Genomic DNA, 22,054 nt, shown 5'->3' with positions numbered 1-22,054 from the left:
TTGGAAACCACGGAAAAGTAAACGAAACCGCTAGGGCCACTACCGCACTGGCCTCTTGGCGGTGGGGGCTGTTCTTTCAGTCCCAGCCTCACCAGCGCCCTGATTACAGCATCCCGCCTCTGGGCGGCGAATTCCAAGGTGGCCGGCGCGCCCACGCTAGAGCAGGACCCGCACCCTGCGGTGATCTTTACTCCCCAAAGCAGTGCTTAGGTTTCTCGGCTCTCCCAGAAGCCAAAGGGGGCTAGCCGCCGGCGCCCCTTTGCTGGAAGGACAATGAGAGGCTAGCGAGAAGTCTTAGGTAAAAGGCCACGCTAGTCTTTGGCTTTTCTTGCTCGCCCGCAGTTTTCTCCTTGTCCTAAAAAGTTGGTCCCAAAGTTTAACGGTGGGAGCGTGTGCGTAGGTGCGTTTGGTGGGCGCGGACAGGAATGCAGAGGGTGCATGGGTCTTGCTGGTTCGGGTCCTCAGGGTCACAGAGACTAGAGCCAGGCTCGGCTTGTGGACTTGAACCCTTGGGCGTGGAGCAGGCGCGGAAATGTGGCGGAAGGCAGAGGGGCCGCGTGAGCGATGGCGTGGCCAGGCACAATCGGAGGGCGAGGAGGAAACCCGGCTGGCAGGGAAGAGTGCGAGCCCCGCGCTGAATTAATTGGCCTCCCAGCCCCCACCTGTTTGAAACGATTTGCAAACACCAAAGCCAAATTCTCTGGGTTCCAAAAGTTAGAGACCTGGAGTCGGGCAAGCGCACGTGTTCCCCCAAAAGGCTCTTGGCTTAGCCGACGACCCTGGAAGAGGAAGAATTCTAGGGGTTCAGGGAGAGGAGCAAGTTGGCGTCAATGGAGGGTCGGCCCTAGGACCCCGCGGGAGGCGCGTTGGAATCTCTCCCTTCCAGGAGGAGGGGTGGGGCGGGCCTGGCCGCGGGCGGCCGCCGGGCGCATGCGCGCGCGTCTCCTCTCCAGCCGGCCGCTGCGCTCCGCCGCGCGGAGTAGAATGAACTGTAACAAAACAAGCAGAGCCTTTGTATCTGCTTAAAGGGGCCGCGGCCACTTCCCTCGCGTCCCCTCACCCCCGCCCCGCGCCGCCGCGTCTCCAGGGCTCCCGGCAACTAGCTTAGAAAGGGCTTCCCTCGCGCTGAGGAGCGGCCGGCCGGCGCGGCGCGTGTGGAGCAAGCCGCGGAGCGGAGAGCGGGCCCGGGCGGCGCCGGAGTGGACTCTGGTCCCGGTAGCGCGGTCGGCGCCGGAACGCGGACCGGGAGGCACCGGAATGCAAACAAAGCTCGCGGGCGCCCGTGCAGGGCTCTCCACGGAGCCCGGAAAGTTTGTTTTATGATGGCTTGAGAGCGCGAGAGTGTCGGGCGAGGAGGCTCGAGTAGCTCGCTCCCGCGCTCCGAGAGATGCTTCTCCCGTGAGCCCGCCGCTCCGGGGGCTCGTGCTTTGGGGGCACCTGTCTCTTCGTTTTAGCAGTTTTCTTTTTCTTTTTTTAATTTTAATTTTTCTTTTTGAGGAGGGGCTGTAACTCATCATGTCGAAAGTGATCCAGAAGAAGAACCACTGGACTGGCCGCGTTCACGAGTGCACTGTGAAGCGGGGACCCCAGGGCGAGCTGGGGTTGACGGTGCTGGGGGGCGCGGAGCATGGGGAGTTTCCGTACGTGGGGGCTGTGGCGGCGGCCGAGGCGGCGGGGCTTGCCGGCGGTGGCGAGGGGCCGAAGCTGGCCGAAGGTGAGCTGCTGCTGGAGGTGCAGGGGGTCCGGGTGTCCGGCTTGCCCCGCTATGACGTGCTGGGAGTCATCGACAGCTGCAAGGAGGCCGTCACCTTCAAAGCCGTCAGACAAGGTAAGACGGGGCGTGTCTTTGGGGGGCGCACCCCGAAAAGGAGGGGAGGCCTGAGGGGGCGCCGTTTGCTCCGAGTGCTGTGAGCCAAAGTTGAGGCCCGGGACAGATGCACTCAAAGTTGTGAGGTTGTGGGCTGCGCGCCCACCTGCGTGGCGGGCAGGGGCCAGGGTTGCTCCGGGAAGCGGAGAGATGCTTCCCAGGCCTGGTTTGCCAACTTCTCGTCACAGCCATCTAGTGCTGCGCAGCCTCGCCTGCATCTTCAGGCAGATGGGGAACTGAGGCAGGCTAAGGTGGACGCTTCCCCCCAGCCCCTTACGGGATGGATGAGCTCACGGAGCTGGTGGCTTGCCCCTCCTTGTTTCCCTGAACTGGAGAGTGGGTCCTGAAAGGAGAGAGGGTCTATTTATGGTTGATTGGAATTCTTCCATCACAAAATTGCCTTCGCCCTGCAACCCCTCCAGGTGGGACTGGGTTATGACCCTCTGGAGTCCTTAATCCAGCCGCCTGCAGAGCCTGCATTCACCCTACAGCGGGGTGACGTCTGTGTCTCCTCCTTGCGGAGACCAACGGTGGGGGAAGGGGTGTTTAGCTCTTGGCGCGAATCTAGTCCAAGTTTACCCAGCCGCCTCCTCCTCTTGCACGGTCGTCCTTATTGATGATGATTGTTGATAGTTACAATTCATTGTTAGCGTGTTATGTGAGAGGCTCTCTGTAAAGTGGTTTAATAGCATTATCTCATTCTGATTCACAACAGTGCTATAAGATCAACTTGTTTTTGTAAGTCCAATATTACAGTAAGTAAGCCGGGTCTGACCTTAGGTAAATGACTTGCCCAAGGTCACACAACTATTAAAAGTGTATCGGGCTTTTCGGTTAAGCCTTGAGCAAGGAGGAGGAGGGCTTGAGGGGATGGCTTCTGGGACCTGAGTTTTGGAGGTGGGGGGAAGCATATCCTCCCTTAGAAGTCTGTAGGGTAGGGATGGCTTTCGAAAAGTCGCATTTGACGATTCCTGGCCGCGGTAGATTACTCCCCTCGCAGTTTGGTCCGAGGAACGGTCTGATCCTGTATCTGGCCACCGGATCCTAACTGCAGTCCTTAAAGGCATCCCTCCTGCACCCAAGTGCTGTGACGCAGGTTCTCCCAGATGAAAGCACCAGAGGAGGTGGCAGAGTTGAATGTGGTGAAAAGTTGCCATATGTTCCTGTCAGGATGGAAGCAGCTGAAGGAAACGTGTCAAAGGAAAGACTGGGAGAGCCAGCGCTCTCAGCAGCAGGCCTCTTCCAGATGACCGGAGGATGAGTGCAGTATTGGGGCAGGTAGCCTAGTGGCCAGGCCTTTCTACCATGTTGGGAGCGCAGAGGCTGACACCTAACAGTGGAAGGTTCTTACCTTGCTACTTGGCCTTGCCTGATGAATATGCCCCCCGGAGTTTCTCGTAACTAACAATCGTAACTGAGGAAGTGTGCACAGCCGTGCTGGTTCACAGTAAGTGCTCAGTAAAAGCGAGCCATCATTGTATTAGAGCTGAATTTAAGTAGTTAGGAATTCAATTTTTAGCTAGAAATTTAATACCAGTTCCCTGGGTGATTATGACTTGGTAGAGCTGTTGAGAAAATACTGTGACAGGCATTTATGTATTGGGGTGGGGGTTGGGGCAGCATTGGGTTTGAGTTCAGGCTCATTTGGCAGAAAGATTTCTCATCTCGAAGGATGTCTGGGTGGTGGTTAATGGGTCCTACGACTTGTTGGCCGTGGGCAAGAAGCTGCCAGAAGCTGAGCTCTTCCTTCTACTGTTTTGCAGAGATCCTGGAGCTAGCTAGCTAGCACCCCCTTCCATCCCTCCCTCTGTCTTGCTCTCATTCTCTCTCTCTCTCTCTCTCTCTCTCTCTCTCTCTCTCTCTCGTGTGTGTCTGTGTGTTTGTGTGCATGTGTGTATGAGCTCGAGAGCTTGTGCTTCATTGGTGGAGCTGGGGGAAAGATGCCTGTAGACTTGACAGTTACTGTAGTGCCTTCAGGTGTTCGTTCCTTTTATTAGGACTGTCTTTTGCCAAGGGAAGCGTTCACAGAGGGGGAGAGTGGGCTCGTGCTTCTGGAGTGGCGTAGAACCCACCACATTATAAAAACTGTTGCATGTGATAATTACATGGGCACAGTTACTTGTAAAGATGTCTACATTACAGTGAACCATTCAACAAACCATTTCAACAAACTTCTCACTTTCCTCTTGCAAAATGGTTTTAGTTATAGGACATATTTCTCTCTAACTTCTTTTCTTTACTGTGCCTTTATTGTAGCAGATAGACTGAGCTGGTATTTTTTTTAAGGTGTTCCATTTTGAGTTAGCCCTGACAGGGACACAATCCCTCTGGGTACGTGTCTGTGTGGAAATGTCTTAGTCTTCTTGTGGTAGAAGATTGCACTCTTTCTGTTGCATGGTGGTTCTCTGGAGAGACTCAGGAAGCAAAATATAGTCTATAGCAAATAGTATCTCAAGGGTAGGAGTGGGTTGTGAGCCAGACTTAGTAGACCCACTTTAAGTGGGGAGGACAGTTGTTGATCATAACATGCTTAAAAATAGGCTGGGCAGTGGTGTCGTACGCCTTTAATCCCAGCACTTGGGAGGCAGAGGCAGGTGGATTTCTGAGTTTGAGGCCAGCCTGGTCTACAGAGTGAGTTCCAGGGCAGCCAGTGCTATACAGAGAAACCCTGTCTCGAAAAACAACAACAACAACAACAACAACAAAAAACGTGCTTAAAAATATTATAAATGTATGTATGCTAGTTTGATCTGTGTATGCACATTATTTTCAGAATTCAGACATTTAAAATACAGAATTATAGCAGAATTCAGATATTTAAAAACCTAAACTTTTAAACTGATATATATATGTATATATACATATATGTATATGTATACATATATATGTATGTAATATACAGTACATACTGTTTTATTTTGTTTTTGAGGCAGGATAGTCTGGGGTGGCCTTGAATGCCTGGTCCTCCTGTCAGTTTCTAGAGAGCTGGGATCGCAGGTGTTTGCTGCCATGTCTAATATACTGCAATGTTTTGATACTTTTATATATGTTATATACATTTAGGTCAGATACCAAGTGTCCGTTTTAATGCATTTGGCCACTTGTACCCTCTCATGTTCCTTCCCACCACTCCAGTGAAGATGCACAACATTACCATCACCTAAATATTCCCTTCATGATTCCTTCCAGTTAATCTCCTCTTAACCAAGAGTGTTGGTTCATCTTCCTATAGATTTGCATATTCTTTTACTTCATAAAAGATGAAATATAGTATATACTACTGTGTGTCTTTTTTCACCCAGAAGGTTTTGGAGAGCTCATGTTGTATACTTCACTCAGTAGCTTCTTTTTCGTTGCTGCATAGTATTCTCTAGTAGGTATTTTGCCCCACCCCCCCTTTTTTTTAGCCTTTGTTTCTAGGTCCAGATTTGACTGTTACAAACCAAACTGCTGAGAATGTTCTGGTTATTTTCTGTCTTTGCCAGCCTTTGATTTTTGTCCATGTTGAATTTTAATCATTCTAGTGTTTTATGGAAAGAAAGTAATTATAGAAATATTGAGTAGGAGGTAGCTAGTCTTTATTAAGTTCTTACATTGGAGCTTGCCAGGACAACGTGTGTTTAGTACATATGAGTCCTTGGTTCATACCTTAGCACTGGACTACACCAAGAAGACAATGTATGTCAGCTGGTTGGCTAACCTCACACTGTGTGGGCATTCACTTCTTTAATCCTCTGAACTTGACTCACTTGATGGAAACTTAGGTTCAGAGAGGTTCGGTAACTTTGCTGAGAGTCCTAATGTCTCAGCAGAGGCAGAGGGGGAGTGCAGCCCAGTGCCATCCCAATGCCTCCTGACACCTCAGACATTGGGTATGGAGATGGAGTTCCCTGCCTAGCAGGCCTAGGCTCCCATGTCCTAGTCAGAAATGTAAATTCTGCATCCTAAGGTGCTACTGGCTCAGAAACTTTGGGTTTGGGGTCCTTGGGGGGGTTTTGTGACTTGTTGGTCCATGAAAGAGAAGATGGGCAGGTGACCTTCTGATCCAGAACATGGTGTCTCAGCTCTTGCAGGGACATTTTCCGTGGGCCTACATTTCTCAATGCCAAGAATAAGTGGGTATGCGTCCCTTCAGATCCATTGCTTGCCTGAAGTGCTGGGCTGTGAATAACTCTGACTCGATGTTTGAAACTGTCTGATTGCAGTTTCTCAAACGAGTATATTATAGGTCATGCTTTTTCATATTTCTGTGGATGAATCTGTGGTTTTGCAAATTACTCAGGAAATTGCCCTTCCACTGGATTTTTTTTTTCTTTTTTTAAGGCAAGTAAGAGACAATAAGACACAATTTAAAATTCAAACCTTTCTCCTCACCGCAGGGAGGGGTCGTGGCCATACAGAGTCGAGTGTAGTTCTGGGTGTAGGTTTTGGTCCTCTCTGAACTTGTTTTGTTTTGATGTTGTGTGCTTGTGTTGCTGAATTGGAATATGTGACAACAGCTCTTAAAATAATTCTGTGACCATTTCCCCTTCATGTCTAAGCACACTGCCATGTCTTTCTCCCTTTCTCCCTTTCCTATGAATGTCTATCTTTCATCCTTTCTCTCAGGTTGTCCCCACATTGACTCCTGTTTTAAAATTCCTTTTTCTCTTTGTTTTTAAATGTTGTCATTGTGTGTGTGTGTGTGTGTGTGTGTGTGTGTGTGTGTATGGGGACATGTGTATGCCACCGCCTGCATATGCTACATATGGTCAGAGGATAACTTTGTGTAGTCTGGTTCACCCTTCACCTTGGTTTGTTGCTGGACTTGAGCTCAGGGTTCCAGGCATGAGCAGTGACTGATTTTACCCACAGAACCATCTCACCTGTCTTCACTTGGCTGCTTTTCAGACCACATCTTACTATGATGCTCTGGTTGCCTTTAAACTCACTATGTGGTCCAAGCTGTCCTCTGAAGTCTCCCTGCCCTCAGCTTCTTGCATGCTGGGATAACACGTGTGTCGCACTGTGCCTGGCTTTTGACTCCTCTTTAAATTTTAAATGATGGCTATATGTCCGTGTGTGGGTATGTACGTATGAGTGCAGGTGTCTGCAGAGGCCAGAGGTGTTGGATCCTATTGGAGTTGTGATCCACCTGATTCAAATAGGTGTTGGGAACCAAACTGCAAGAGTAGCCCTGGCATCTCTCCTGCCTTTGGCTCTTATGGTTACCAAATCTTCAAAGAGATCCTGATTAACTTGTGTTCATTCCTTATGTCCTCCTCCTGGTGTTCTATCCTAAGATCATTTAAGAAAAATATTTTTTATTATGTGTATTTATTTATTCATGTGTATGTATTGTGTGTGTGTGTGTGTGCACACGTGACATTGTTGGTAGTCTTGTGGAAGTCGAGGACAAACTTGAGGGAGGGAGTTTTCTTCAACTGTGTGGGTCCCAAGCTTGGGTCATCAGACTTATTGGCAAGCACCTTTACCTGCTGAGCTGTTTTGTCCGCCCTCCTCCTCAGATCTTGGTTTGTAGTAGAACTGGAATTGGGAAGAGGTACATGGCATTGGTTTTCCTAGTGCAGTCTGAGCTGTTACCAGATGTCACTATTCACATGGAAGATAACCCTGAAGCCAGTGCGTTCCTTTTCCATCCTTTCTTATATAGAATCTTAATGCTTTCCCTTTCTTCCCAACAGTTCTTCCAACTACCAGATGCCCAGTGTCTATTAATCTATTCTGGGCTATAATGATTGTCAAAGCCTAATGCGTTAGATTCAAGTACTTCTGCCTGTTGACTGGTAACTGAAGTTCAAGAAGTCTTTATTTGTAAACTTCAGACGCTCAAAGGGTGGGGGGGCTCCCTGCTCAGGTCATCTGGGCTCTCGTTTGAGCCAGTGCCTGGGAACGATGTTTTCTCTCTGCTGTATTGAAGCTCTGTCCTTGTGTGCAGTATGTTTGTTTATCGTCACCCACAGCAAGTAGATCTTTGCTCCATAAAGCAGCATCAGTCCTTTCTCTCTTAAATTATGCTTTGTGTTTATTTATATATTTTTTAACTTAAACCTTCAAAAAATCAGTCTGTTTTTGTTCTTAGTGCCAAAAGACCCTTCTCAGAGGTATATTTTTAGTGTGTGTTGTGGAAGACGCCATGACTTTTATAGGAAAGAAACCATACAAGGATAGGCAGCCCAGACTGTTGTTCTGTGTGCCACCCTTTGCCATTGGCTCTGTTATTTAAAATAGATTAACTTGACCTTATGAGGCACTGGCATACAGTTGGCTCCCTGCAATTGTTGGCAGTCAGTATCTCGCTTGTCTCGGATAGCAGAATTGATGATATCCACCAAGGGGAATTAAGTGGTTTATGAGAGAAAACATTCTGACATTTCCTTACCACAGGGGTTTACATGAAGGATGCTGCTCCACAAACAGTGGTTATTTAATGCACAACACCACCCTGGGATGTTAGTGGTCCTTTCCCTGAGTTTGTGTATATGTGTAACAGGATCTGCTGAATGTTGAGAATAAAGGCTGTCAGATTTATTAAGGGCTGTCCAGGACTATACATGTCCTAAAAAGTAGGTTACTGAATCTTTGCCTGTCTGTAGCCGTACGATCTGTGACCTTGGGCCCAGGGGCTTTGTCTTGCCGCACCCCATGGGTGGCTGCATCACGTATTGTTTCTCATGGTTGCCGTTCATTGGTTCCCCAACTGAAGCCCCTGGATGTCAAAGTTGGGTCTATCTAGTCTGGTTCTCTTAAAACGAGTCCAGTATGTTCTGACTCTCACCTTTTCTGAAGGCATGTAGTACAATTAGAAAATGCATTTAAACAGTGTTTTTAAATGAAGAACTAGTAATCATCTGCTTTTATAGCTCAGCAGTTATATAGTAGAACAGTCCATTATTTATGCTCTCACCTGTAGTCCCCACCTCAGAGGTGAAGGTCGAGTTCTCTATCCCCGTGTCCATAGCCTGTAGGCCCCTACCTACACATCTGACACAGTGGCTCCTACGTGAACTTTTAGCCTTTCTCAGTCACCCTCTCAGTGAGGCTTCCTCTGCTCATTTAAAATGTGATTTAAAAAGAACTTCACTGAACTTGACTTTCCGTGGTCTCCTGTGCTTCATTTTACCCTGGACTATTCAGGTCACTTAAGTAAGTGGCCTGTAGGATCTAAGTTCCAGGAGGGCGGGATTTGTTTGATTCTCCACTGATGCTGTTGCCCTGGTGCCAAGGACGCATGCAACAGAGTAGTTGTTAATGTATTTGTTGAGTGTTTACTGTGAAACTTAGAACTGGCACAGATCTCTGGAGCTCAGTCATCTCTGCAGATTACAAAAAGGTAGATGACTAATGATGGTCTGCATTAAGTCCCACATGAGTTTTTAAATGATCACACACTGACTGGAGCTGAGTGGAGCTAGATGCATGATCCAGACATACCTTAGAAGACAGCAGCGGGTCTGGCCCACTTCAATCAGACTTGATATTACAGGGTCAGTTGTCTCCCACCAAACACAGGAGAATGGAATATGTTAAAATCGCCTTGGAGTCAAAGATAAAGTTGCACTTAGCTTGCATTTTCAATCATAGAAGGATACTCTTGATTTTAGGGCTAATTGAATGCTGAATTTTTGTGGTAGCAGTTCTTAGGGTCACCAGGTTGGTTGATGGAGTCCACTTGAGCCACCCTGAGGATCTTATTGACATAGCAGCCCTTGTATACCCATGTCATTGACCTTACTTTGTTTCTCACCCTGTTCTGCTCCCCCCACCCCCATCATGTGGGTCTTAAGTGGAATCTCCAGGAGCACACCTGAGATCACCTTTTTTTTTCTTTCTTCCATTTATTTATTTTTGAAACAGTCTTTTGACCTTTGTTCAGATTTGCCTGAACTTTACTGTGTGACCAGACTGGCTACCTTCCTGTCTCAGCTTCCCCAGTGATTATCAGAGTGGTGGTCCTAAGGAACACAAGTAGTGGCCAGCCAGGTGTTTAAACAACATTGCTGAGGAAGGATTTGGGGCTCAGGGCAGCAGCTTCCTGCTGAGTGCATCAGGGAAGTTTATGGATGTTTTACTCCTCCTGTGGTTGGTGAGAGGTTCTTCCTGCTGGCTATCACCGTGTACTTTTTCTGTAGCTATCTCCAGTGTTGGGAGGAAGAGTTATGTAAGAAAATTATACTCTCATTGCTAAGGTATCAGGCCTACTGTTACTGCTAAGGTATCAAGCCAAGCCAAGTCGGTTGTGTGTGTGCTTTTAATAGGCCACGGTTATGTTTTCTGCAATAAGGCTAATCTTTTACTTTGTAGGGAGACCATGCCTGCGGCTCTCTTTATGGACAGTGGCACGATGGTGCAATTAAAAGGCTCTTGCTCATATTCTGATGATAAGCCGAGTTTCAAAATTATTGCTATACTCGGGATTAACTGGGCTGTCAAACTGCTTGTAGACTAATCCACAAATAGCAATTAATTGAGGGGTTGTAATTAAGACTTTAGACTCAGTATGGCTAATGGAGAGCTGGGTGTTAGGGGGGCAAGGTGCTTCACCTCTTTTGAGCCATATGTGCCCCTCTGAACATGGAGATGATGAGGGCTCTGCTCTGTAGGGCTGATGGAGGAATGAGCTGGAAATGAGGAAGCCACATGGCTCTGGGCCTGCGCAGAAAGTATTGGCTTCTGTTATTGTTCCCCATTTGAAAGCGCTTCAGGGAGAAGAAAGATTTTTCTTGAGGGGATGGAGATTTTGGTACATAGCTCTCTGCGGGAGTTTTTTCAGGTCCTGAAACAGCCTTCATCTTTCTGTTTGATTCACACGGTCTTTCTAAAGGATTGGTTCAGGCAAATGGGAAAGAAGCCTGTAGCTTGATGTCCCATGTGTTTGGTGGAGGTCTGCGCATATATGGTCATGGGTGAGGGGTTGATCCTAATGATTGTTCTTAGGTTCCAGGCTGTAGTAAAGTTTGGAGGATGGCAGGTTCCTGGATTTCTTGTTGTGCTAGGCAGGCCAGTACCAGCACCAGTGGTCCTTGAGATCTGGACACCCGAGGTTCTCAGATTTTTCTGGTACCACGTCTGGGCTCCAACACTAAAAATGTCTGGCGTGGTAGTGATGTTTAATGGTTAGTTATGTCGGTTTGAAGTCAGCCTGCCTGGCTCTTGCTCTTCCCATCAGAGACTATGGGCCAGTTAATTGACAGAATATCAGCTTCCAGTGGACAGAGAGAATAGTACCCATGTCATAGGGTAGCTGTCACAGTTAGTTTTTGTCAACTCAACACAAACCTGGACATAACTGGGGAGAGCGAATGTCATTTGAGAAACAGTCTTCATCAGATTGGCTTGTGGACCTGTCTGTGGAGCATTTCCTTGGTTAATGATTGCTGTGGGAGGGCCTGCCCACTTTGAGCCATGTTATCTCTGGGCAAGTGGGCCTGGTTGTCTAAGAAAGGTCTAAGAGCAAGCCAGCTGTGGTTTCTCCTTCAGTTCCTACTTTCAGGTTTGTGGCCTTGGCTTTTCTTGCTGATGGGCTGTGTACCCTATTAGCCAAATAAATCCTTTCCTCCCCAAACTGCTTTTGGACAAAGTTTTATCACAGTCACAGAGAATCGAGTTACTATAGTGCTGTGAGGGCTGCATGTTGAATATTTAGTGTTTTACTTGGTTTCTAAGTAATAATGGTCAGCTGTGATCATTTTTAGTTGAAAATGGACACCCAGCACTGAGTTCCCTCCTCTAAGGCAGAATCTTGCCCACCTGCCCTAGTGAAATTTGCCAGTGTGTAGGAACATCTTTTTTTCCTGTCTATTAGGGATTGGGTGGTATTGACACATAGTAAATAGAGGTCAGGAGGGTTGCTAAACATACAATATACAAGATGTTTATCAAGGGGCTGGAGAAATGGCTAGGCAGTTAAGAGCACTGACTACTCTTCCAGAGGTTCTGAGTTCAATTCCCAGCAACCACATGGTGGCTCACAACCATCTGTAATGGGATCTGATGCCCTCTTCTGGTGGGTCTGAAGACAGCGACAGTGTACTCACGTGTATAAAATAAATAAATCTTTTTTTTTTTTAAAAAAACAAGAAGTTTATCAAAAGTATCCCGAAGGCTGAGGTTGAGGAAGTCTGCTCTGAGGCATATAGCTTCATTCCTAGGCTGGGAATCTGAGTTAGGTGTGGTAGATCAGTAAGTATTTACAGGTCCCACGGGCTTCTCCTCAGCCTCTCAGGTTATAGAGCTTACTTAGCTGTGTGAAAGCTCTCATTCTCCCTTTAACCATGAGAAGTATATCTTCAGCAGTTGTTAGTCACTGTCAGTGAGACTCAAGCTAGGCTCTGCCTGGCCACCTTGAGCTTCCATATTACAAATGTCTTGATCCTGTAGCCTTGGATGCTAGTGTCCTCATGCTGGGGGATTATTGTGAAGGTCCTTGTTTTAGACAGGTGCCAGAAACAGTACAATACGCTTAGTGACCTCAGTGAAGATAGTTCTAGAAATAAAGTATTCTCCCAGATTTTTCAGCCAGAAATCAGAAAGTGCTCTGATGTATCTTCAAGCAATTCTGTTTATCTGCCATAGGCTCCTGCTCTTTATGATTTACGCCACTAATTCTGTTGATTTCCTTCCTCCTTGTGGGTGTTTTTCATGCCTGTGCCTTGTAACTGTAAATCTGCCTGACTGGCTTCTTTGCTGCATATGTGTTTCTTATAGGAAGCATCCTTGTTTTATGTATTGTATAATCTCTGCTCTGTGTACGTACTTAGGAAATCTTTGTTGAAATTTTCAGAGGGTTAAAATCTAGACATGATTTTTACATAAAAAAATTCTTGCCTCAGATCTTGTTGGCGAGGAAATCTACTTTTTATTTTTAAGGCATATTAAATATACTTAGCCATATGTCTGACTTTTCTGTGATGATTTAAGATGGTTGTCTGCCAGTTGTTGTAGCATTTTGAACTGTAGAGAAAATATTGAATTAATTGTGTTGGAGGTCTTAGCATGCCTTTATTCTGGCCAGATGTAAGCAGCAGTTGCTTATGTAATGTGGCCATGGGAGGCACCATTTTGGCCTGATTTAAGTAGAGTCAATACCTTACCACCTGGATTCTTGGCAAGACCTTGGAATTTACATCTGATAGAGTGTGTTCATTTCCTTCTCCAACTATCAGCCTGCTTCGGTCTGTGTGCCTTGGTTAAGAATTCAAAGCTCAAGTTGTTAAAAAATAACTTTCCCTGGTGTTGGAGCCTGTATGTTTTATTTTATTTAATAAAAAGTATATAATCAAGGTTTTGGTATCTAATTTTTTAAAAAATCATATGCCATTGTGATCTTATATAACTATTGATCATTATGTATAGTTGATCTGTACATCAGTGTATCTAATTTTTTTCCCATTTACACAATATGTAGAATACAGAAAGATGTTAATGGGAAAAGAAAATGTATGCACATAATTTAATATTCTACCCTAGAGAAATGTATATGTTAATATTGTATTTTTATATATCCATCCATCCATCCATACTTTTACACACACACAAACACACACACTCACACACGCACACACACACACACACATACACATACACACACACTCACACAACACACTCACATGCATACACACACACAGGGGTAGTAGATGCGCTGGGGACTACGTTTTTCTTTACTAAAATAAAATTTTATAACAGTACTTGCTGGAACTTTGTGCCTAATAAAAATATTGTGGACTTTATCCCCCCTTCCCCCTGCAAACAAAAACAAACACAGCTCTGGCAGGCCAAGAACTTGTTATGTAGATTGTCCTGGCCTCAAAGTCAGGAATCAGCCTGCCTCTGCCTCCTGACTCTGGGATTAACAGTGTGGATGATTGTCTGTTGACTTAATAAATTTTTAAACACATATAAACTTAGTTAAACATCCCAATGGCTATTTGGTCACTTTATAGTATGCTTTCATGCTTTGAACATGAATATTTACATTTACATTATTTGCACTTGTCCCATATCTTTTGCATGGTTTTGATGAATATCCTCCTATACATCTGTATTTTAATGAACAAATGTCTAGAACTAGTTTTGTGAGCTCATGTGAATTTTCCTTTTTAGTTGGGAATATATCAGGTGATAGCCCTTGAATGTGAGTATGGGAAACCCTGTTCTCCACATACCTCACTTGACATGCTCCTCAATACCTTCTACCTGAATTGTTTTTTTATGGCAGTCATGCTGAGTTTGGGTATTGAGATCTGGAGTGAGTGATAGAAACTGAGATCAATTGGAAGGGTTTACGTTGTTCAAAAGGGAAGGTTTCTGACCTGCTGTGTTCACGTGTCATGTACTAACATTGGCTCTTTCAGGTTTTCAAGAAACCTCAAAAGATTAGAAATTTTAAAGACATAAATTTCACCAATTTTTTTTAAACATTGGTTCAGCGTTCTTTTGAAAACATGGGTGAACCCAATAGAGTGCATCTGGGAGCCATATTGGGTCCCCACGTGACAAGTTTGCCCAGCTTTCTCTATGTGTTAGTCTCTCATCGGTGCCTGTCACACTTCATCTCTTTGAGAGTAGCAATCACATTTCTTACGTCTGTGTTCTCAGGGCCCAGGAAGGTGACCAGCTCACAAGAAAGGCCAAGAAATGTGTGTTGAAATGAATAATACATTCTGGAAGTGGTTTAGTTTGGCACCAAAACTTGTCCATGTATGTTCATCGAGGCCCAGCTGGTGACAGCTCTCCAATTCCAGTTGAGAAGAGCTGGGGAGAGAGTATATTTTGACAGCTGATTATAATCGTTGGAATATTCTGTCTCAGGGCTCTGGTCTGCTGAAACTTAGAACTGGGTGCAAAAATCACATCTTGAAATTGACATTCATATGGATTTGAATTCCCAGTGTGGGAATAGAATCTATTTTCTGCTTAGAGATGATTTCACTGTGAAATGTATAGCCTTATAAATAAAAGAATGAGCAGGCTTTATGTTTGTTACTTAGGAATGGTGTGTGTGTGTGTGTGTGTGTGTGTGTGTATGAATGTGTGTGTGTGTGTGTGTGTGTGTGTGTGTATGAATGTGTGGGTATGCATGCAAGTGTGTACCAGAGGGTAGCATTGTATCTTGTTCCTAAGGCACTGTGCCAGTTAGTTTTTATATCAACCTGACACAAGCTAGAGTTCTCTGAGAGGAGAGAACCTCAAGAGAGAAAATGTCTCCATAAGATTGGGCTATAGGCAAGCATGAGGGCATTTTCTTAATTAGTGTTTGATGGGGGAGGGCTCATTGCCCAGCCCTGTAGATGGCAACACCTCTGGGCTGGCTGGTGGTCCTGGGTTCTATGAGAAGGCAGATTGAGCAAGCCAAAAGGAGTAAGCCAGTAAGCACCATCACCCCTGCATCAGCTCCTGCCTCCAGGTTCTTATCCTGTTTGAGTTCCTGCCCTGACTTCCTTCTAAGATGAACTGTGATAAAGAAGTGTCGGCAAAATAAACCCTTCTTATGTTGCTTTGGGTCATGGTGTTTCATCACAGCAATAGAAACTTTTACTAAGACAAACGCTATCTACATTTTCCCTTCCTATTGTGTAGTATTTGCCTGTGTGATGTGAGAACGTGTGTGTTTGCGCCAGTGTACTATTTCCCTTGGGACGGGTTTACTGAATCTGTAGCTAGACTGTTGGCTGGCTGGCTAGCCTCAGCAGTCCTTCTGTCTTCCGTTACCCACTCCTCCACAGTGGTGGGGTTACAGGCACTTGTAGCCATGTTTTGCTTTTCCTGTAGGTGCTTGGGATCTGAACTCTGATTTTGAACATCGGAACCATCTGTCTGGCCTGGAAGGTTTTAAATAGTAAAGGAAAGTGCCTGATACCATCTTTTTGGGATATTCTACAGATAAGTCAGGATTCCAGCCTTTCCTCCAAGAGCAGACATGCTGTTAGAGCTTGGTGAGCCTCTGGGGCCTGTTCTGCAGTGCCATTGTTACGTGGAGGCTGTTACTGCCCTTGCTGCTTTCCTGCCTGCATAATGGATTGCGCTGTGTTACATAATTGATGCTGAGCACCAGCTTTGCTGTACTAGACCGAGGAGCAGGCTCAGTATCTCAGACCAGAGGCTTAGCCAATGTGGTTTCTCTATCAAGGAGCCAAGTAAGGGAAGGGATGCTACAAGATCAAAACGATGCAGTTGGTAGTGAAAGCCAATGCAGACTTAAGACTCGTGTGGGCTTGGTTTGTGTGTCCTTCCCACCATTGGACACTTGCCATTCCTCTGTACCCCTGTCAGAATGGAACATTCTGGTAGACTGTCTAGGAATTCAGTTTTTAGATAGGATAGTTTATATGTAATTTAGAACTTCACGTGTGAGACAGAACTAAGGCGTTCTCCAATTGAGACTAAATGATCAACTTCCTGTGTTTTCAGAGCCTCATTTGTGGCATCCAGATGTCCCCATCCAGGCATGAAACTTGGCCTTGATCTGCTACTTTGAAATGCTCAAAGATGTAGTGTAGAATGCACTGCGTGTATGCCATTGCTGTTTGGGCTGTGGGTCTTCAGTAGAATTTCTACCCTTCTGTCTTTGTTGAAGAATCTAGATGTGTTGAAGATGGCTGCCCCAGAGTTGCGTGTGGGCAAGTTTATTTGCTGCAGCTGGGACTCTAAAGCTGCCCAGCTTCTCTGAATCCTAGGTGAATATGTAATTAACAGGTTTTGTTTCATGCCCCTGAGGTTTCAGGGCTGGTTGTTTTTGTGGTACTCCAATAATAGTATAGTAGGTAACGGAGACAGTGGGGTTTCCCCTTCTAAATTGTTAACACATGGTCAAAAGCTAGATCAGTTTGGGATTTTGTACCTTGAGTTTGGTGAGGAAAAGATCAAAGTTGGGAGGAACATAATAAGCATTCATTTTAGCTAAAGAATATCGTTTCTGATAGTTGTATCCTGAGATACAACTGGCTTTACCTGGTTTTACCCCATGGAATCTGTGAGGTGAATTTGTTGTTCTGATAACTTTAATTTTCTTTTCAAACTAAAAGAAGAAAGAAAACTTGTTTTGGAAGCAAAGAACAGTATCTCAATGTTGGTATGTTTACATAGAAAAGCCAGTAAAGGAAATATCCCTATAACCGTTGGCTATTTGTGTCTCTCTAACTCTTTGAGAAAATACTGACATAAGGAAGAAAGGACCCAGCTTTCTTGTGCAGTGTGAATCTGTGATATTTTAGCTAAAAATGTAAGCTCAAGCTATTCTCTGTGAAATAAATTATCCCAAAAAACAGGCAATTGCAAGGAGAGAGAAGCCATTGATGGGGATATAATTTCTGGTTGTTACTCTTGACTGTTGGTGGAAGAAACCTATCCATGGGGCTTAATAACATATGGTGGCTCACTTTGCTTTCTGAATTCACAAGGGCAAAGAGATATTTAGAAGAGACTGGGGAGGTGTGTGAGCCCGTGCATCTGTTACCAGGCATGGGGACTCACCTCAACGCTGCTGTAGCACCGTAGGCCTGGATACAGGGAAGAAAACGATCAGCTTTGGAAACACTGCCTGGCAAATTGAATTCAGGTGAGCATAGCATCAGAATTCCCCAGGGGACTCTACAAGGTGTAGGCATCTTGAGGTGGTGGCTTCATTAGCTATTCAGACTCAAGTTTCACAGCCTAGTCCTTCTGTCCCAATTACAAAGATTGGGTCCACACAACAACCCCCAATTTGGAATCAGCCAGGATAATTTTGAATATGGGGATGACAAGGTCTCAGCTTAGGGGCCAGGGACAGGTATTCGGTGCAGCCCTGGTGTAAAAACAGTTCTGGCTAGTGGTGGGAAAGTCCATAGTTTGAAGCTCTAGGCTTTATGGTGCTGATTTTTGAATTCTAATTTTCTTTTCTTTTCTTTTCTTTTTTTTTTTTGGTTTTTCAAGACAGGATTTCTCTGTATAGCTCTGACTGTCCTGGAACTCACTCTGTAGACCAGGCTGGCCTCGAACTCGGAAATCCACCTGCCTCTGCCTCCCAAGTGCTGGGATTAAAGGTGTGTGCCACCACTGCCCGGCATCGAGTTCTAATTTTCTAATAGATGGTGGTAGCAGAACCCAATGAACACTGAAAGCACATTGGTTTAGAGAAGCTAGAGCAATGGGAGGGCAAACTTGAGTTTTTTGAGGAAGCTGCATGTTGGGATGTGCTTTAGGACTCCATCGTAAATCTGTACCACACTGGGAGGGACCTTTCCTTCCAGCGCACATTAACCCTTCTGAAACAGAGCCAGTCCTCGAGGGACAAGACCATGCTGCCCAGTAGGACACACTGATGTTTGACTACCCTTTACATTTTGTACCTAATCTAGTTAGAAGTGGCAGTGGTGGCCTTGGACTGTGGCTACTACTGTGTCTGTGGAACTGAACTTGACATTTTAGATACATAGAATGAATTCAAATCTAGGAAGCCACACATGGCTGATGTCTACCATACTGCATTAGTACAAATGGAAGGAGAGCCATAAATATTTGGTGTCCCGTCCATCTGCTCTGAAATATGGTTGGAGTGACACTTTGGTTTGATGGTTCCTAAATTTGAACTTGATATTGATATTGCTTGGTTTTTTTTTTTAAAGAAGTTGAGTATATGGCAGTGTGCAGATTTCTCTGAACAGTTTATATAGAACAATTATTTCCCATGAGGCTAGGGATAATGTTTTTCCTATTGGCTTCTCTGTCCCCCAGACCTAATAAGTATCTTGGAATTGGATTGGAAAAAAAATCTTCTTAAAAAAGAGTTCTTTATTTGTGTGTGTGCTATGTGAGTTATGTGCCCTACATGTGTGCAGATGCTTTCAGAGGCCAAAAGAGTATGTTGAATCTCCTGGAACTGGAGCAGCAGGCAATTGTCAGATGCCTGTAGGGGTGCTAGAACCTGAACCCCCAGGGTCTCTCTGCAAGAGCAGTATCAGGCACTCTTAACCACTGAGCTATCTCTCTAGCCCCCTAGAAAAACATTTTACTTGGAAGATTGTGCTTGGGGGCTCTGGGTTAACCTGAGGTTGTATAGTTAAAGGTCTTCTAAAATGTTTTTTTCCAAGCCCAGTGCTTTGGTTATAATTAATAATAAAAGTTCAAATGGTTTCAAATGGCTTAAGAGGATCAGTTGATGCATATAACTAAGAATTTCAGAGAGACAGAGCTTCAGTTAGTGTTTGATCTGCCTTGGAGCTGTCAGTTCTTCCTATGAAGCTCCTAACTCATGCTACCCAGACTCACTCCTATGAGAGCTTGCTCTTCTACCTCAGCACTGTAGAGCGCCTTCCATCACAGTCATTCTTTCACGTTTTAAGTTACCTCTCTGTTTTGTAGCTAGGGGATGTGCTCAAGGGGCGGAAGGGTGGTGGTGGTGGTGGTGTATGCCTTCTTTCTTAATCTTTCTTTTTTAATAAAGAGAGAGGTTTTTTTATATGGCCCTGGCTGACCTGGAACTCACTGAATAGACAAGCCTGGCCTTGGCCTCACAGAGAGATCTGCCTGTCTGTACCCCGCTGCTGTTGGGATTAAAGATGTAATCACCATGCTCAGCTTATGTGCATTCATAGTCCTCACTAAAGGGAGAGGCCCCTATGCCCTATGTTGTGTGCTGAGTCACTTAGTTCTGCAGCATTTATGTCAATTATCCAGGCTTCTACAGGAGTATGCAAGTGAGGTTCGTCCTCATCTGGATCTGCACCATGTGATTTCTGCACAAGAAGGGAGACGTTATTCATGGTTTCCTAATCAGGAAGTAGGTGCTGTTATAAAGAGTGGAATCATGAACTAGACACCAGATAGAATGACTAGTTGGTGTCTGCTTCCCACACCTACTTCCAACTTGCTTAGCTTCAACTTGACAGCGACTACGCCATGGCTCTAATTTGTTTCCAGTCCTAGAGGTTCTGCTGTTAAATAATTTGGAGAAAAATAATATATACATATATATATATGTATATGCATATATATATACACACATACACATATCCATATATCCATACATACACACATGTATATAAATAATTTTTTCCTTAAACCTGAGCTTGTCTCTCCCCCCTCCCTACCTTTGGGGGATGTTAGGGAATATCTGAATACAAATTTGGGTTTTATTATTGGAAGGTACTACTGGCAGATGGTGAGTGGAGGCCAGGGATTCCACTCATTGTCCTCTTATCTACAGGACAACACCAGATGGGGAAACCTGTATCTCTAGACTCAACTGTTACCTTCTCGTGGAACCAGATGCCTTCCTCTCATTCACCCACTTGCTGTGCTCTTAGCTGAAGCGAGCCTCCTTGTTTACTGTTGTCCTCCTGGGGTGTAATGGCTGCAGGGCAGTAATCCCATCCATATGTTCTGCTCTCCTTCCTGACTAAGCAGTAGCTGGCAGCTGAGCGGCATTCTTATATGAAATAAATAAACGAACCAAGCAAGAGGGTTGCCTTTTTTGGGTGGGAAGGTTTGGTATGGAGATTGCTCAGGGGAGATAAAAGGATTAACTCCGGAGCTGTGAGGTAGGCTATAGAATAATGGGTGTACTGTGGATTCCTAAAGGGTAGAGTGAGAACCGATCAGACAACACGTTCTCATTCTGCAGGCAAAGCTGAACAAGCAATGACTTGAAAGAGGAGACTAGGAGATAAATAGCCAGCGCCAACCCATTGTGGGCCGAGTGAGGAGAGACACTGAACTTGTTAGCTGGCTGGGGCTGCTGAGCACTTAGATTACAGTGGGGTCGCTTGGTAAGAAGGTTCCGAGGCTGTCAGTGGTCACCAAAGGCTGGAACAGGCTCTCCTGGAATCTAGGCCCCAAGAGGACATGCTCATTGTGAGGCAGGGTATTGCGTGGGTGACAGTGGGCTGTTCATCTTCTATCCCTTACAAGTTGTGTGACCTTGAGAATGCTGCCTAACCTCTCTTCTCAGTTTCCTCATCTATAAGAAGAGATGACAGTGGTTCTTGGCTCTCAGTAACTGGCTTAGGGCCACATAGCTCAGTGCATAAGAATTCTGGCATCTCAGGGTTTAAATGCTGGCTCTAAACCCCGCGGTGGTTGGAAGGTGAAGAGGACTATGTCATCTTTGGAGGAAGAGCATGGCCAGGTGCTGTTCACTGGGTACAGTCCTGGGGGCGGGGGAGGGGGAGGAGGGAGCAGCCTGCTTTTACATTTCCTACTGGGTGCTAGCAGAAAGCTACAAATGTGAAAGTATGAAGGGCTAATCGTGGGTGCGGGAGGCACCAGAGGTTGGAACTAGTGGTTAGAGGTGCTTTTTTTTTCTGGCTTTGTAAACCAACAAAGCAAAGGGGCTGGAGAGGAAGGATCTCTGTGATTAAGAGATTAAGAGCACTTATCGCTCTTCCAGAGGACTTGTGTTCAATTCTCAGTACACACATAGTGGCTCACAACCCTCTGTACTGCTCATTAGATTCAGTGCCCTCTTCTGGCCTCCATCAGGCATGCACGTGATGTGTATACATAGGCACAGGGAAAGCACTCATACAAATTAAATGTAAAACAATCTAAAAATTAAAAATATAAAATATCAAATGTAGATGCTCATGTGTTATCAAATGTAGATGCTTGTGTGCGCGCGCGCACACACACACACACACACACACACACACACACATCCCACATACCTTGCCTCTTTGGTTCATGGTTGTGTGTATGCAGTACAGGTAACCATGATTATGGATTCCTATCTCTGACTAAGATAAAAGGAGGAAAAAAGAAAGAAATGGCTCCAAGATACTAAAGCAACCAGCTGATATTAATTTCCAAAGAAGAGCAAAGGTGTTTGCTTTTTCTTTTATGTTTTATCCTTTCGGTTCCCAGCGGCCTCATTCTGAACTACTAATGGCTTTCCCACCGTCCTTTCTTGTGTTTATGTAGCAGTCCGTAGTTCTTCTCAGAGTTGGGAAGCTTCCCGCTCTCTCACCTGTCCTCTGTGTCCTGTTATCTGCCTGTTTTTGTTGAGCTTCAACTAAGTACCACACCGATGACTCCGTAGCAGAATTTGATTCAGTAGCTGTCAGTTCAGGCTTGTATTTATTTAGTTATACACCTGTGGATGTGCTTGAGCGCAACATGCGTGTGTGTGCCCTCCTGTGCTAGTGTGTGTATGAGGCTAGAGGTTAGCCGCAGGTGTTCCTTAGATGCTGTCTACCTTTTTTTTTTTTTTTT

General features: G+C 45.4%; 1 protein-coding gene across 25 annotated transcripts in view; it reads left to right on the top strand.

Annotated features, from left to right (window-relative positions):
- The first annotated feature begins 204 nt into the window (after positions 1 to 204).
- Positions 205 to 22,054, top strand: part of Magi1 (membrane associated guanylate kinase, WW and PDZ domain containing 1) — a 630,113-nt gene continuing 608,263 nt past the window's right edge. For 5 of the 25 annotated variants that reach the window (XM_031382665.1, XM_031382643.1, XM_031382666.1 and 2 more), the window contains exon 1: positions 939 to 1,828. In XM_031382665.1, coding sequence (XP_031238525.1) covers positions 1,516 to 1,828 — 313 coding nt within the window. In that variant the 5' untranslated portion in view covers positions 939 to 1,515. Of the gene's footprint in view, positions 299 to 938; positions 1,829 to 20,955; positions 20,973 to 22,054 lie in introns of those variants that run through there. The other 20 variants (XM_031382668.1, XM_031382635.1, XM_031382655.1 and 17 more) reach the window with 15 other exon arrangements.

This window comes from Mastomys coucha, unplaced genomic scaffold, assembly GCF_008632895.1.
Source record: "Mastomys coucha isolate ucsf_1 unplaced genomic scaffold, UCSF_Mcou_1 pScaffold20, whole genome shotgun sequence".
NCBI classification, from domain to species: domain Eukaryota; kingdom Metazoa; phylum Chordata; class Mammalia; order Rodentia; family Muridae; genus Mastomys; species Mastomys coucha.
This window is presented reverse-complemented; position numbering and strand designations above follow the sequence as displayed.